Source organism: Delphinapterus leucas, unplaced genomic scaffold (genome assembly GCF_059928025.1).
Source record: "Delphinapterus leucas isolate spDelLeu-1000000601 "Yukka" unplaced genomic scaffold, BTC_Dleu_Yukka2 spDelLeu_asBTCV2_sq25, whole genome shotgun sequence".
Taxonomy (NCBI): Eukaryota; Metazoa; Chordata; class Mammalia; order Artiodactyla; family Monodontidae; genus Delphinapterus; species Delphinapterus leucas.
In genome coordinates this window covers 1,021,176-1,037,967 of record NW_028322234.1, presented here as the reverse complement: position 1 = coordinate 1,037,967, position 16,792 = coordinate 1,021,176, and the positions used below count along the sequence as shown (strand labels likewise).

Sequence of the window (16,792 nt, the reverse complement as noted above, 5' to 3'; positions counted from 1 at the left end):
GCCTGGAACAAGGTGTCTGGAAAGAAGTGAGTTATGACTGGGTGAAGAGGTATATTAACTAGGATAATGCTAACTGCTATAACAAATAGACTCTAATGTGTAAAACAGCTAGAAGAAGTTGATTTCTCTCTCCCTTAACAGTCCAAGGCTGGTGTTCCTGGTTGATGGATGGCTTGCCTTCTTACACTAATGTGGAGACCTAGGCTCCTTCCTTTTTGTGGCTCCACAAGCCCTTAGGGTTTCATCATCTTCTGTATCCAGTCAGCTAAAGGGGAAGGAGAGAATGTGGAGGACACAAAGGGCTGAAAAGCCTTGGCACACATCACTCCACTCACATTCAGTTGGTGGGAACTAGTTAGCACATGGCCACACCTGACTGTGAGAGAGCCTGGGAAATTAAAGTTTAGCTGTGTGCCCAGGAGGACTAGGACATGAATTTGTGGTGAAGAATCACTCAGTTTCCACCTCTGAAGGTTTCAGGTCATGGCCCTAGAAGGGGGCAGTGGAGTAGAGGGTAGAATATGAAAGAGGGGTGTCATCTTATTCTTGTAGAAAGAGGGGTCCAAACTGGAGTGGTGGGTGACTTGAGGGCTCTAAGTAAGCCCATACTTAGGTAAAATACAAGTCCCATAGTGGGTACAGGCACATGTAAGAAAGAGGCCAACTGAGGACTGGGCCAGGCTGAGGAAGCAGGGTGTCCCTCTTCAGTCGACAGTACTACACCAAGGTGGGACTTTTATGTGAATGACTATAAACGCACACGTGTCTTTGGGCACAGATGCGCCTGATTTGTTCCCTGCCCAGGTGGGCGAGCGTGTGCATACTTGGTTGCACATGTCACTGGGGTGTCTGAGTTCATATGTGCCTGTGTTCATATGTGACAGGCAGATGTGTCTGTCACATGCACATGTCCGAAGGGCTGTGCATACATATGACCGAATGCTCAGGTGTTCCTGATGAGGGAGAACCTGTGTGTTTCTAACCTGTACACCTGAAGGGTCTGTGTGTGCATGACCATGCATGCAATGTATCTGTTTGTCCACACCCAGGAACAGGCCTGCAAAGGACAGCCTGGAGATGTCTCAGGACAGAGGTAGTAACTGCATGTGCACGAGTGCTGGGGGAGGGGTGCTGAGTGTGCACACGCCAAGCACACAGCCGGTGTGGGATAGGTATGTGCTAAGTAAAGTACACAAGTGGACACTCACCTCACAGTACACATGTCCCTGTGTCTATGGTAGCCCCTGCAGGGTGTATGAAGTTGCCTAGGTGTGTGAATGTGTACTTCTGTGTGCCCAGATGTGCCCTTGGAACTCCCCAGGCTTGGCCAGACCAGGCTGGGCTCCTTGTTGGGCACACAGAGGCCTCTGCTGTGTGTTGGTGCCTGCATGGGGCACTGCCAAGGGTGCATTGGCAGCATGTGTATGTGCGTGTGAATGTGTGTGTGCGCGTGCGCACGCGCACGTGTGTGTGTGTGTGTGTGTGTGTGTGTAGGAAGAAGCATTAGCTCTCTTAGACCTTGCTTCTTTCTGTGGTTCGGTTTCTATAGAGACACTTCCTGTGGAAGAGAAAAGAGGTAGTGAGCTGGTGTTTCAGGATGTGAGGGCCCGCAGGAGCGGAGCTGGGCTCTCTCTCTGCTGCCTGCCCTTCGCTGTGCAGGCTCTGGCCAGAGCTGCCCACAGTCCCCATGGTGGGCGCCCCCCGCAGTGGGGACCCGTGAACAGCAGCGGCATGCCAGGGAAGCCCAAGCACCTGGGCGTCCCCAACGGACGCATGGTGAGTGCGGGCTCCAGGCCAGGCCCACAGGGAGGGGGTGGGTACACCCAGGGTGGAGCCCAACAGGCACACCCGGCAGGGCTGGGCTAGAGCCTGCATGCTGCCAGCGGGCGGGAGAAGTTGGGGAGAGGCAGCAGCAGGTGGTAGAACCTGGCACCCTCATCCCAGGACCTTCCAGACGGTTCTGATGGGGACCTGGGGCCACTCCGGTGATGAGGCCAGAGGAGAGCAGGCATAGGCTTCTGGCCCAGTCCCCACTGCTCTCTTACCTACTACCTTGGCACCATCTGGGGCTGACTGCATCCTAGGGTAGCAGGGAGTCCTGGCATGCCCTTTGCCCCCTGTACACCCCTACGGGGACCCAAGCCCCCATACCTCACTTAACCTCAGCCCCCTCCCTCACCCAGTGTCCTGATGCCCAAGGTCAGGTAAGGGGCAGCCCTTAATGGGTCACTGACCTCCACCTAGACCTACTCCAAAGGCTTCCTGCCAGAGCTAGCAGCCCTTGGGCAGCCTGGGATGGGTCAGCAGGGTCAGGCCCGGTTGGCACAGCTTCTGTCTGTTCTATTCCTGGGCTACTAGGACGGGTAGGGGGAGCTGAGCACTAGGGTGCCCCTGGCTGCTGCTAAATCCTCTCCCTGGCTGCTTGGCATCCAGGTGAGAGCTGCCCTTGAAGAGACCCGCTTCAGCAGATGGAAGTGGCTGTGTCGGTCTTCTCTTCTCTCCCTAGGACACCAGGCCACTTGGCAGAGTCCCAGCCCCTCCTAAAAACTCCAGAAAGTCCAGTGTCCTAGTCGCCTACCCAGCCCCAGCCTAGTACTGTGGGACAAAGCCAATGGGTCCAGAGAGACCTGGGTTCTAATCTCAGCTCTGCTGTCCCTTACTAGAGGGTCCTCTCTGACCCTCAGTTTCTTCATCTATAAAAGGAGGAGTTTGAAATGGATTTCAAAGTCTTGCTGAGACGATTAAGTGGAATAATGAATATGAGCCCCCTGACCCACCATGGGGGTTCCATAAATGTCAGCCCAATGCCCCCCTTCATTCTCAGCCCCTTTTCAAGGATCCCCTGCCTCACCAAGAAGCTGAGCCACTCCCCACCCTTACTCCTCCTCCTAATTCCCAAGACCTGTCTCCATACCTCTTCCTCCAGCATCTCTTTATTGGGCAGGAGAGAGGCAAATCCCTCCAAGCTGGCCATGTCCCCCACCTCACTATCTCTACCATCAAAATGACTTTGGAAGTTCGAGCATCCGTGGGCCTCGCACTCCCTGGAGGCATGATGCTTGGCTCACCCCTCCCAAAGCATCCAGGCCAAGGAGGAACACACCCACTCCCACGCCCACCCCAGAGGGCAACTGGGTTGCTGCTTCTGGGCAGTGTCCAGAACTGCAGGGCAGCTGAGGGGGCCCAGAGAGAGATCCAGCCTCTGCCCATCCCACATCAACTTATAGCTTCTCTACTCAAGAGTCATTCAGAGCAGGGAAGGCCCCCAAGCTCTACCCCCAGCCCTGCAAGCCCATGGACTTGCTTTTCTCAGCGACGTTCACACACAGGTTTATCTTTGCCCTTTCCAGACCCATTCTGAACTCTGTGCCACCTCTTGGAATCCCGAGGGTAACAGATTGGCCACTTGCTGGCCATCGGGCAGCCTTCTGAGGCCACACTCAGCTGAGACAGGGAGGGACAGACCAGCATCGGATATGCATAGATGTAGGCCAGCTGTCAGCCTCCTTCCGTGAGTCACCTCCTAAGGGAGGTTCAAAGGAGTACATGACGTGCTAAGGGCAGCTGGCAAGAGAGGGACCCGCATTTGAACCAGGCCAATCTGACTCGATGCCAGGTCTCCTCCACCTCCCAGAACTGCCTGGCTCCGTCCTCCCCCACCTCCTCCTGCCACCAACCCCACCCACCACCACCATCATTACCTGCTGAGGCAACTTCATTTGTCAGCCTCGTCTTTCTGCCACTCAGCTTGTCAGGGGGTTGCAATGAAACCTGTCACTTACAGATGGCTCCCAGCCTCCCTCCCAGAGATGCCTTCACAGAGTCCCAACTCCCACTTCATTTGTTCACTCATGCATTCATTCAATAATCCCTCCTTAGGGCCTGCTCGGTGCTGGCCCTGTCCCAGGCATCAAGACCAAGGCCCATCGCCCTAGCCCCTGCCCTCAAACAGCTCCTGGTCTGGCAAGGCACAAAAGGCACGAGCGCAAATACCAGAATAAAATTAAGGTTTGGGTAAGAGCAGTAGGTCAGGAATAGAGAAAGCTTGAGGAAGACCGGAAGGGAGAACAAACTTCTCCACTCACTTCGTGCATTGTTGGTGTGGAAGATGTCCTGAAACGATGTGCCAGCTGGAGGAGGGAACAGCATGGGGAAAGGCCTACACGCAGGGAAACAGGATGTGTGTACAGGGACAAGGCCCAAGGGCTGGCGAGCCTGAAGCCTGGAGAGGAGCAGTTATTGCATCCTGTCACTCTCAGGGTGCCCAGTTAGTCTCCCTGCACAGGAAGACCTGCAAAGCAGAGCCCACTGTACCTTGGCCTACATTCCTGGAGTCTAGCTCAGGGCCATAGGCCAGCTCCACAAAGCTGACTCAGGCTGAAGAGCCAGGCAGCCAGGGTTCTCAGTGGGTCTACCCAGAGAGGATCTCTGGGCCTCAGTCACCCCAAGCCGGGATGAAATAAGATGATATAGAGGGCCGAGCCCAGAAGATGCTCAGTAAATCAGCCCTCCCTTTGAAGTCACCCCTCCAGGGGGCAGAATTCATCCAGGAGCCCCTGAGCCCTTTACCCCAATCGACCTTGCCCATCTATGCCACAAGGGCTGAGGCCCTGGGGCTTCCAGGTCCCCGGTACGTCTGCTGTTCACCCAGGAAGGCAGCTCAGTGGAGGGGAGACATTAGGTTTCCAGAGTCAGGCACACTTTGGCCCTAATTTCAGCTCAGGCACTTCCCAGCTGTGTGATTTCTTTGGGCCAAGGTTTCCATATCTGTAAAATGGGCGTAATAATACCTGCCACATAGGATAAGGATGTGAGGTTGGATGTGTGACATGGATGTGTGCCGTCCATGTTCTCTGTCTGTCGGAGAGCTCAGGAAATGTCGGGTCACTCTCATCTTTGTATTCTCAGATACCAGTGGCTCCCCCAGGGCCCATTTCCAAGGAAAAATGTTTGGCAAACTGAGTCCAGAGCATGGGTTGGGGTTGCCGCTTGGCCACCACACCCTTCCTCCTCCTTTCTTCCCCTTTTCTCCCATTCACTCACCACTTCTCCTCAGGCAAGCCAGGGTGGGGCAAGGCCAGCCCTGCTCAGCACAACTTCCCCAGACCCAGGAGCCTGGGCAGATCAGAGCCCCAGGCAGTGGCAGCAGCAGCATGCCACTCTCCCTGCTGCACACCTGCCACATTCACAAATGGGGCCTCGCTGACTCACCCTTCCTGGCAGCTCCAGGAGGTTGGGAATGCTGAGCCCAATGCTACCCAGGGGGAAATTGAGCCCCAGAGAAGGGAAGTTACTTGCCTCAGAATGGTCAATCTGGAATTGGACCCCATCCCCGCTCCCTGCCACCTCTGGATCTGCGTCCTGTCTCAGACCAGGTTATTAATATCTAGTGGGGCAAGAGGGGCCCAGGAAGAACTGCATGGGGCATTCGGAGTCAAAGCATCCCTGGCAAAGGGGGTACCAGCGCCTCCCGTGAGGGCAGGGGAGGGCAACTTGGGCCCTTGTGGCTGCTTGGGAGCACCTGGGCAAAGAGAGTGCTCTTTGAGGAGGGAGTTCAGGCTGATTCTCTCCTATGGTATAGGCCTGCCCTCCAGGAGCTACAGGCTGGTAGGGGAGAGGCCTACAAATAGGTGGGCAGCAGTGTGGTGGGCAGGGGGATTTGGGGCAACTGGTGTTTAGGGAAGACTGATGTCAACAGGCAGAGACTGGAGAGCTGTAAGGTGGGGGAAGCAGGAGCAGATACCAGGCAGAGGAAACAGTAAAGCAGGAAGCAGGAGTGTGAAGGGGTGTGGGGAAAATAGAAGTTTGATGAAGTGTAGGGTGGAGGTGAGGGGGAGGGCAATGGGGGAGGCTGAAGGGGTTTATTAGTCAGGCTCAGGCAGAGCTTCAGCGGCAACCCAGCAACTGCTCTGCCTCCCAGAGTGAGGAGTGGGGCCGGAAGAGGGCCTGGGAGCCAGCCCCACATAAAGACACCATCTATTCAACAGGATGTAAAGAACAAAATGAAATAGGAGTGAAGCCAAGCCCAGGGCCCTCTGCCTTCCCTGGGGTCCTGGGCTGCCCAAGAGCATCCCATGCCCCACCCCCTGACACATGAAAAGTGCCGTGGAGAGCCCTGAGCAAGGGAGAGGCTGAGTCTTGGGTTGGAGGGTGGGCCAGAGAGAGGCCCGGTGTGTGCTTGGTGCGGGGAAGAGGGAGGGCCAGGTGGCCACCGCGGAGTGGGAGGGGAAAGTCAGGATGGTTCCCGGAGACCAGGACGGAGGGCAGTAACCAAGACTGGGAACAGCCACAGAGCAGCCTGGGGAGGAAGAACGTGGGACAGGCAGGTGCAGGCATGAGGGCAGCTGCCATGAAAGGGAAAGAACAGCTGGAAGGGACCTTGGGCTTCAACTTGTCCCCTTCACACACCCCAGGAGTTGAGACTTTGTCCTGCAGCCCCGGGAGAGAATTCCCATGAAGCTGTGAGATGGGCAAGTGCAAAGGCAGGAGGGCGAAGGCTGGGGCAGCCAGGGGAGGGCGTGCAGGGTAGTTCCACGTCCAGCCTCCCTCTGCACAAGCTTTCCCTCCTCCTCCATAACGTCTTAGCCCCGTGCTCCAGCTTGGAGGCAGGCTCAGGGAGGGGCCCAAGGTTGTAAAACTAGAGAAGGACAGGGCTAGGATTTGAATCCGTGTCTGACAGACCCGATCCCTGTGTTCTTCCCTAGACCACAGGGCTTGGCAAAATTGAAAGCTGAAGCAGGGCCAGACACCAATACTAATGCGACAACAATAATAGTAATGTTCCTTGAATATTTTCCACATGCCAGACAGTGTTATGAGCTCTCTTTCTATGTATATTTAACTTATTTAATCACAGCAAGCCTTTGAAGTCCTGACCATTATTTGCCCCATCTGTATAGAGGGAGAAACTAAGGCACAGAGAGGTAAAGTACTCTGCCCAAGGTCACACAGCACAAATGTGAACTCAGGTAGTCTGGGGCCTGCCTCCATAAATAACATAAATGCATCAAACTGGCCCCAGAGACCTCTGAGGAGAGTGTGAACCCCTTCTAGGGAAAGCGGTTGCTGCTCAGGGCCAGCCAAGGTTGCCATGCTGGGAAGAAGCTCAAGGTAGCTGGGGCAGAAAGCTGGGGTTTCATGTAAAACTCCTGACTTTCATATGTGGGAAACCCCTTTAAAGTTAAAAAAAACCAAAAACTTTCTGATATTAATAATGTCCTACTTATTTGCAGGCCAGCTCTGGCCCACAGATGTGTGACCCGGGTGCTCCCAGGTTGGGGAACAGAGAGGGAGATTCCAGCCGGGAGGGCAGGGAGAAGCTTCCTGGGGAGGAGATGTTTGCAGACTTGTTTCCAGTAGGGATGGAACGAAGGGACAGGTGGCAGAAGCTCCTGTGACAGGACCTAGTGAAAATGTAGGAGGTGAGAGGGAGGAAGGAACTGGGGATCAGTCAAGCCCTGGTGTTAGGAGCCCAGGTGATGGGAAGAAAACCAGATTCAGGGAAGTTGGTTCCGTGCCCTGCTTTGGTGGTGGCAGAGGTGGTTTCCAATTGGGACTGGCTGAGTTGGAAGGGCTTGTGGGGCATTTGGGTGGAGATGTCAGCAGGAAGTTGGCTATGTGTGTTTGAAGCTGGGGAGATGTGGGAGGGAAAAAGGGCCCAGAACAGAGTCAGAGAGGGGTAGAGACCACCTTGTGTGTATAGATGATGAGGAAGCTGGAGGATTTGCTAGGAAGGTAGGAAGACCGAGGGAAACCACTGCAAGAGTCATTTTGAAAGGAGGGTTTTTCTGTTTCACTAATGGTTGGGATTCCCAGAGAAGTCAGAGTTGTGCATGTGGGGGAAAGGGGGATGCGCAGAGGAAGGGATTGGCCTCTACAGCTACTCACAGGGTAGTCCATAACCAGCAGCATCAGTGCTTGGGATCTTGTCAGAAATGGAGAGTCTTAGGCTCTCCTGAAACTGAATCTCTGGAGGTTCCCCCCCGCCATCATTCTAATGCACACTAAAGTTTGAGAACCACTGCTCTCTACTATAAAATAGCATCCTATGCCCTGCCCATGGTGGGGTGTTTCCAAGAGGAGGCAGTTGCAATAAGGAGATCATCAGTTTCAGAGACACCTCTCCTTCCTCAAAGACAACAGCAAACATTGCTATAACACCTGCCACATGCTGGCCACTATTCTAGACGCTGGAAATATATTAAACTGATTTGATCCTCACAGCAGGCCCAGGAAGTAAGTTAACTATTATTATCATCATCCCTCACTTACAGATGGAAACAAACAAGTTACTTGCCCAAAGTCATACAACTAGTAAGTGGCAGAGACAAGATTAAAAGTTTGTGTTCCTACCCACCATGCTCTACACCCAGGCTCACCCAGTGGGTGCTGGGGGTCAACAGGGGTGACTGGGGTGTACCTGGTATAAGTCCCAGTGCACACAGTGGTTGGCACATGATGGAAGGGGAGCCAGGGGCAGCCTGAGCAAAACCCTGAGCAAGCAGTGACCTGGCTGAGAATGCCCAGTGCGGCCCTCCAGGCAGAGAACACAGCTCCAGTCCTGGGGGCTGGGCCTAGAACTATCCCTTGAGAATCCACCCTGGGCTCTACTCTGACTCTCTACCTCGGGTTTCTTGTAGGTTGTGGCTGTCTCAGATGGAGGTAAGTGACAGAGTATGTGGAGGAAGCCTGGCTGGGGTGGGGGTGGGGGCTGAGGGGGGCGTATGTGGAAACAGCGTGGGGATACCCCTGCCATTTGCTGTCTTTCCAGGAAAAGTACCTGAGATGGGATTGGGCCAGGGGCTGGGGAAGGCTGCAAGGCTTAGCTGCACTTGTCCATCCCCCTGCAGAGCTGAGCAGCACGGCGGGGCCCCAGGGCCAGGGAGAGGGCCGAGGCAGCTCCCTCAGCATCCACAGCCTTCCCAGTGGCCCCAGCAGCCCCTTCCCCACCGAGGAGCAGCCTGTGGCCAGCTGGGGCCTGTCCTTCGAGCGGCTGCTGCAGGACCCGCTGGGCCTGGCTTACTTCACTGTAAGCCCTGGGGTGGGATAGGGAGGGCAGATGGCAGTGGCCACCATGGGGGGAAGGGTGGGGGGCATGGGAGAGGGCATGGATGGAGTTTCAGGCTGGCCAGAGTGGGACTCCTCTGTCAGCTGCCTCATCTGGCCTTTCTTTGGCACTCTCTTACTCTTCTCCCAGCTGGGAAGTTTCCTTCTCTCTGCCTCTTATTTTCTTTCTGTGCCTCCGGATCTCATCCCATCTGCCTGTCTGACCCTATCTGTCTGGCTTGACCTCTTGGCCCTCTCTCTATACCAATCTCTTGGACCACATCCCCTGACTGGGTCTCTGTGTCTCGCCTCTGTGTCTGTGCCTCCTTCTCCCCACCCCCAGGAGTTCCTGAAGAAGGAGTTCAGTGCTGAGAACGTGACATTCTGGAAGGCCTGCGAGCGCTTCCAGCAGATCCCCGCCAGCGACACCCAGCAGGTGGGGAGAAGGGGGAACTGAGGTGGCGAGATGAGACCAGGGCCTGAGCCATGCCCCTGACCTTCTCCTGTCCGTCCTGCCCCAGTTAGCTCAGGAGGCCCGGAACATCTACCAGGAGTTTCTGTCCAGCCAGGCACTGAGCCCTGTGAACATCGACAGGCAGGCCTGGCTCGGCGAGGAGGTGCTGGCAGAGCCCCGACCGGACATGTTCCGGGCACAGCAGCTTCAGGTGAGCGGTCCCGGAGGCGCGGCCTGAGATAAGGGGTGGCGCCTTGGAAGGGAGCTCGGTGGAGCAGAGGCAGGGCCAGATCCAGCGGCGGACCCTGAGCGGCAGAGATGGTGGGGATGGGGTGGGGAAGAGTGCAAATCTGGATGCTGGGACCCAGCTAAACGTTGGGCAGGGCGCGGGTCAGAGGTAAGACTAGAGGAGACAGTGAAGGAGGGACTAGGGGCGGGACCTGGAGCAAGGAAGGGCTAGGGCCTTGCTCCCTAGGTTGCGGACGCCGCCAAGCCCCAGGGCCTGGTCTGGGACTCTGGCGGCTCGCAGAGCGCCCACTCCAGCTCACCGCCCCGGCGCCGGTTCCGCAGATCTTCAACTTGATGAAGTTTGACAGCTATGCACGCTTCGTCAAATCCCCGCTGTATCGCGAGTGCCTCCTTGCGGAGGCCGAGGGTCGCCCCCTGCGGGAACCTGGCTCTTCGCGCCTTGGCAGCCCTGACGCCACGAGAAAGGTGCGGACGACAGCCTGTGGGGGCAGGCAACCGGGTGCAGATCTGCGAGGGTGTGCCCACGGTCTGCCTGCGGGTGGGGCCCGGCCCAGTGCCAGTGGCTTCCCTGTATCTTGCAGAAGCCGAAGCTGAAGCCCGGAAAGTCGCTGCCGCTGGGCGTGGAGGAGTTGGGGCAGCTGCCTCCTGCGGAGGGCCCTGGGGGCCGCCCACTCCGCTTGTCCTTCCGCAGAGGTGAGGGCAGGAGCGGGCCGCAGAGATGAGCGGGGTCGGGAGTCTGGGCAAGCCTGGAGAACACCCTCTTCCTCCTACTGGTCCCGCAGTCTCTAGGACTGTGAAAATCGAAATGCAGGTCCGTGTGACCCCCATGTTCCCCTGGTGGTTCGGTTCCCACGCTAGACCCCAGAAGTTTGGGAAGCCCCCCTCAGCAGCGAAGCTTCCAGGAACCCAAACCACGTTAGACCCCTGTAAAGGGCTCCAACAGGGTCCGCCTGGCTGGGGAGAGGCCCCGGCAGAGGGGTTGGGGGAGGGGCTGTCCTGCTCATTCTCCCTCTCCCCTAGAACTAGGGGGCGGCGCGTCAAACTCAGCCTTGCGCCGAGAGTCCCAGGGGTCCCTCAACTCCTCTGCCAGTCTGGACCTCGGCTTTCTTGCCTTTGTCAGCAGCAAATCTGAGGTGAGCCCACTGCTGGGGGAGACGTGGTGTGGGCTCGGGCCACTACTCAGGCCCCTTTGTGTGGCCACCCTCATTCCAAGTCACCGGCCCCACTTCATCCTCCACTTGATCCACATGGCCAACCACTCAGCCTCCTCACTTTCTTCCTGTCCTCACCACATTGGGCCCCATGCATGTTATGGGTGCACATCCTCTTCAGCTGATGTGTGTGCACGTGTGGGTGCACAGGTGTGTACAGCACGTGTGTAGCAGTCAGTGGGTGGACCCGTCTCTGGGTGCCCATACGTTTGGGTGAGCATACATGTATTCCTGTAGGAGGATGTATCCTGCCTGCCTACAAGTGTGCCCTTGGGCATGTGTATGCCTGTGTGTGCCCCAGTGAGCTTACGTCTTCTGTGTACCTGTCTGTGTGTCCTTGCGTGTGTACACATCACCTCCCTTGACACCTGCTCTGAATCAGAGCTACCGGAAGAGCCTTGGGAGCTCAGAAGGCGAGAGTGAAAGCCGACCAGGGAAGTATTGCTGCGTGTACCTGCCTGATGGCACGGCCTCCTTGGCCCTAGCCCGACCTGGCCTCACCATCCGTGACATGCTGGAAGGCATCTGTGAGAAACGAGGCCTCTCTCTACCTGACATCAAGGTCTACCTGGTGGGCAATGAGCAGGTGCGAACCTGGCCTGTTCCCCAACTCTAACTCCCTTTCTGATCCTGAACCCACCCCCATTCCTGTCTCTGCTCAGCCATGACCCCAACACCAATTCCACTCCTAATTCCAGCCCCATCCCCTATCCCCACCCCCTTCCTAACTCCAGCCCCCTGCCCCATGCCCAACTCCAAATCAACCCAGCACCAACTCCTCACTCAAACTCAGATATCCACTCTCATCCCATGAAAATCCTGTCCCCACCCCATTCCCATCCTGGTTTCCAGCTTCAGCCATCATCCTCACTGTGATAGTCTCTGGGAGGAAGAGTAGGGGAAAACCACTGCTGGAGCTGAGTTTTTCCCTGTCACTCCCAGAGTTCAGACTGCCCATCCCTGAAATGGCCATTTGGGGATCCCTTACTTCCTCTGCCACCAGGGGCACCTAACTGCACCCAACCTATGAAAAACTTTCCTTTAGGTACAAACTAGCATAGCTTTAAAGAGGAGGCTAGGGCAAAATTCACTTAAACTAAACCATCCAATAAGGGGAAATCTAAAGGAAGGATGCTGTATCCCAGGGAGACGCGTCAGGATTTCATTCACCCAGTAAACAGTCCTAAGCCCCTGCCAGGTGTGGCCAGAGGGAGCCAGGCTGAGTTCTGTCCTCCAGGTCCAAAGGCTGGAGGTGAGCTAGGCAGGATGTGATCAGGAGGAGGAGTTGAAGTTCCAGAGAGTTTCTGGGTCAAGGAAGGCATTTCTGGTTGGTCCCAGGAGGCTTCATGGGAGAGGTGGCCGTTGATGAGGATGAGGACAAGTTTGCCTGGCAGAGCTGTGGGGGGAGGACATTCCAGGCACAGGTGGGAAGAAGTGCAGGGCAGGTTCAGGGGCCTGGAGCATGGGAGTATGAGGGCCACAGTAAGAGAAGCTCTGCCCACTTTCTTGGGCCACCCAGATAGCCTCTGCAGCCCTGATGGGTTTTCATGTCTGCTAAATATAACTTCACCACCCACACTCCACCTGTCCCTGCAGCACAGCACAGGCCTATTGCCTGGAAGAGGCTGCCTCCCAGCCCCGGGCTGGTGCAGGCAGCAGGGCCTCCAGGGGTGGTAATTACTACAGCTACTTTTATGTACCTACTGTGTGCCAGATACTTCGCATCTTTCTGGCCTCACAGCTGTCTTGCGGGGAAGAGCCCTTTTTGCAGTGAGGAGACAAGAAGTGTCCTTAGTAGGTGGGAATGGAGAGAAGTGGACAAGTGTAAAAAAAAGGGACAAGGCCTGGGTGGCTGACCAAAGGTAGGTGGTGAGGGAGGAAATGCGTCCAGCTGGTCCAGTTGGTTTTCCCATGCCTGAGGGACAAGGGGCAGCTGTCCAGGAGGCAGATCCTGACCTGGCTCAGGAAGAGGTGGCCCCATGATCCAGGACTTAAGCCTGCCCCTTAACCAAGCAGCCCCATTACCATTTCGTGCCCACCCCACCTCCATGTTTCTCATAACTCTGTTCCTTTTCCAAGTCTGTCCAGCATTCTTTTTTTTTTTTTTTTTTTTGCGGTATGCGGGCCTCTCACTGTTGTGGCCTCTCCCGTTACGGAGCACAGGCTCCGGACGCGCAGGCTCAGCGGCCATGGCTCACGGGCCTAGCCACTCTGCGGCATGTGGGATCTTCCCGGGCGAGGGCACGAACCCGTGTCCCCTGCATCGGCAGGCGGACTCTCAACCACTGCGCCACCAGAGAAGCCCCATGTCCAGCATTCTTGCCACTAGGCTCTGATCCAGCCCGGTCTTGTATTCTGTCGGCATCTCTATGGCTTACCCGGCCACCGGCCCTTCCCTCTGGCCCTTAGGGAGCCTCAGTGGAGGCCCTGGGAGGAAGTGATGATTATTCCCTCAGACCCCGGGGATGGGGGAGGAGGGAAGGAGAAGGAATTTTGAGATCCTGCCTGGCTCCTGCAGAAGGCCCTGGTCCTGGATCAGGACTGCACCGTGCTGGCGGACCAGGAAGTGCGGCTGGAGAACAGAATCACTTTCGAGTAAGTGTCTGTCGCTCCAGTCTAGGGTCCGGGGGTCCCAGCACTCGTTTGGGTCCCAGTTCTGGCTGCTGTTCTCCCTCCAAGTCCTGCCCCTGGTGCTAACCCCGCCCCTTAGGCTAAGGCCCCACCCCCAAGAGGTCCCACCTCCCCAGTTCAGGCTCCACCCTCTCTCCGGCCAGTCCCAGGTGGGTTGGGGGAGAGGCGCGGCGGGCTCTCCGACCTTCCGCAGCGCCAGGGTCCCGCGCAGGCTCGAGTTGGCGGCGCTGGAGCGCGTGGTGCGGATCTCCGCCAAGCCCACCAAGCGGCTGCAGGAGGCGCTGCAGCCCATCCTGGCGAAGCACGGCCTGAGCCCGCAACAGGTGGCGCTGCGTCGGGTGAGCCGTGTAGCCGAGGGGCAGGGGCGGAGCGGGGCGGGCTGCCTGTCCCGCGGGCTGCTGACCTGTCCCCTCAGCCAGGCGAGAAGCAGCCGCTAGATCTGAGGAAGCTAGTGAGTTCGGTGGCGGCCGAGAGATTGGTTTTGGACACTCTCCCAGGTAAGGGACGTTGGCCCAGGGGCTCGTAAGGGACAGCTCTGGCCCAAGAGGAAGGGGGTCCAGGCGAGAGGCAGACAGGAACGGTGGCCCTCTCTGCCACAGGTGTGAAGATCACTGAAGCTGGCGACATATCCCCCTGCCTCAGCCAGGTGAGCGAGGGACTGGGCACCCTCTTTTGCCCTCCAGCCTCCCCTTCCGGTTGTGGCTCTAACCCCACATTCTCACAGGGTGGCCCGCCTACAATCCAGGACAAGGCCGCCCACCTCCCTCCACTGTCCCTGAACTCGCTGGCCCAGGCACCCAGTAGTAACACTGGGAAGCGGCAGACCTGTGACATTGAAGGTACTTTGGGGATGATGGTGGCTAGGGACCAGAAGGGTTGGGGACCGTTGAGGGTGGGTGGCCTTAGAGAGCCTTGAGCTGAGGCAGAGGCGTGGATGTCACTGGGGCTGGAACAGGGTCCACTGGGGTTGAGGGACCAGAAAGGCTGGGACAGGGGGCGGGATGGGGGCATTGGTGCTGGGGTCAGGGAGGCTGTGGCCATAGTAAGGGCAGCAGGACTGTGGTAGGCTAGCATAGGTGGGTCTGCACCCATGGTCCCCTTGACTCTGCGGCCATCCCCAGGCCTGGTGGAGCTGCTGAACCGGGTGCAGAGCAGTGGAGCCCATGACCAGAGGGGCCTTCTGCGCAAAGAGGACCTGGTGCTTCCAGAATTTCTGCAGCTGCCTGCCCAAGGAGCCAACTCCCAGGAAGCCCCACCACAGACTGAATCAGCGGCCCAGCCCAAGGGGAGCCCCTCAGACTCCACTGCGCACTCGGCCCTCTGACAGCTGCCCAACCGTCCAGGCCGGCTGCATGGCACCTGGCGGGCCAAGCATGCCATGGGCCCGCTCTGCATGCCCTGTCTGTGCCATGAGTGTCCCTGGCCCCTTCCTGCCACGGGCAGGCCCGCAGGAAGAGCTGGGAGGGGATGGAGAGGCGACTCAGAGGAGTGACACTCCACAGCTGCCACCACTTGGTCCCTTACAGGCTTGCTCGTCCATCCCTTGCTGCCAGGCCACCAGGGGGAAGTGGGCCTAGCCCCCAGTGCAGGTGTGCCCAACATGGAGGGGCGGCGTTGGCAGTGCCAGCCTCCCCACCATGTGCCAGGCCTCAGCAACGAGTAGGAAGAGGGGTCGGCTCTTCCTCGGGGAGCTGGTATGAGTAAGGTCTGGGGGTGCAGGCAGGCAGGCAGCCCCTCCCTCTACCCACAGAGATGCTACTGGACTTTTGGATTTTGCAGTTGGCTTGGGGCAGCTGGGTTTGTCCTGGATGTATGATATTGTTATAATAATAATTATTATTCTGCCATAGGGCGTGTTCCTTGTGTGCCAGTCTACCCTGTGTGCCGCCCCCACCCCCAAACTGTGTTGCCTCTGTCACCAGGGTCAACGCCAGGAAGCCCTTGGGGACCTCAGGATGTACCCCCTGACTTCCTGTTGTCAGAACCTGTCTTCCTGACTGCACAGAGTATGGGGTGTGAGTGTGAGAGACAGGCAGAGACAGCCAGAGAGAAGGAGGGAGGGAAGGAGGAAGCAGGGGAGGGAGGGAGGAAGAGGAGGGAGGGGTAGACCCCTCTGGGCAGCTGTGCCTCTGCTGGTGTCATTGTGCTGTTCTCTGAATCTGAGTAGTGTCTGGTCACTGTCCTGTTTCTACTGGGGACTGAAAGTGTCTCTGTAGACATGGCGGTGGGCTACTTTGGATTCATCAAAGGCCTCGAGGAGGACACTGGTTTTTGTGGTGGGGGCAGGTTCTGCCCCCTGCCTGCTTTGGCTGGGTGGTCTTCTCTGTCCCCCAGTGGCCAGAGAAGCCCACAGCCCACACAGGGAGGAGGAACAGGGAGAACCCCAGAAGGAGAGCCCCAGCCTGGGGGCAGAGAAGCTAGACTCAGTCCCGGTGCTGCTGTGACAGAGGAAACAAGGGGACGCAGGAGCCTTGAGAAGGCACTGGGGTAGTGAGGGGCCCTCTTGACCACCTCCAACAGGTTGAGCTCTCTTCCCCACTCTAGCTCTTTGTACTTTCTGTGCCCTCTGCCAGGGGCTCCCCATACCTGCCCCCTATCTTGTAACTGGCTCCTCACCCTTGAAGTTCCTGGGAGAGATCAGTGCGGTTTGCTGGCCTTTCTCTAGAAGTCGAGCACAAGCCTTCCTCAGGGGGCCTTCATGGCTTGTAAACAAGAAAAATTTATTTCTCACAGTTCTAGAGGTCAGAACTCCAATATCAGGTACAAACATGGTGGGGTTCTGGTGAGGACCTTGTTCCAGGTTGTAGACAGCCAACTTCTGTGTCCTCACATGGTGGAAGGGGTCAGGGAGCTCTCTGGGGTCTCTTTGTAAGGGCACTAATCTCACTACATCCTCATTACCTAATCACCTCCCAAAGGCCCACCTCCACATACCATCACCTTGGGCATTGGGATTTCAACATATGAATTCAGAGGGACACAAATATTTAGACCATAGCACAAGGTGACCAGGAAAGCTCTCCTGAGGTGTATAAGCTGAGACCTTCAATGAAGCGGGACTTCTGTGTTTGTAAGTCTTAGAAATCCCACTCAGAGTCACAAGCACACACACACTGAAAGAATGCATTGGCTTATCTAATGAAGAAGTCTAGGAGTGACTGGGCTGGGTAAATTTAGGAGTTTAGATCATTTTAGTCAGGAA

General features: G+C 57.0%; 1 protein-coding gene across 2 annotated transcripts; it reads left to right on the top strand.

Annotated features, from left to right (window-relative positions):
- Window positions 1–1,595: 1,595 nt before the first annotated feature.
- Window positions 1,596–15,435, top strand: LOC111169841 (regulator of G protein signaling 14). Of its 2 annotated transcripts, none has more exons than XM_022564382.3 (15): window positions 1,596–1,776; window positions 8,640–8,661; window positions 8,850–9,028; window positions 9,389–9,481; window positions 9,567–9,710; window positions 10,070–10,213; window positions 10,330–10,441; window positions 10,769–10,881; window positions 11,342–11,545; window positions 13,478–13,554; window positions 13,784–13,928; window positions 14,006–14,087; window positions 14,190–14,236; window positions 14,315–14,429; window positions 14,712–15,435. In XM_022564382.3, exons 1-15 carry the CDS (start codon window positions 1,732–1,734, stop codon window positions 14,912–14,914), a joined length of 1,725 nt encoding a protein of 574 aa, XP_022420090.3. In that variant the 5' UTR covers window positions 1,596–1,731; the 3' UTR covers window positions 14,915–15,435. The 2 variants fall into 2 exon arrangements, with proteins under 2 accessions (XP_022420090.3, XP_022420092.3); XM_022564384.3 differs by having other exon boundaries at window positions 1,597–1,776; window positions 13,802–13,928.
- Window positions 15,436–16,792: the final 1,357 nt, after the last annotated feature.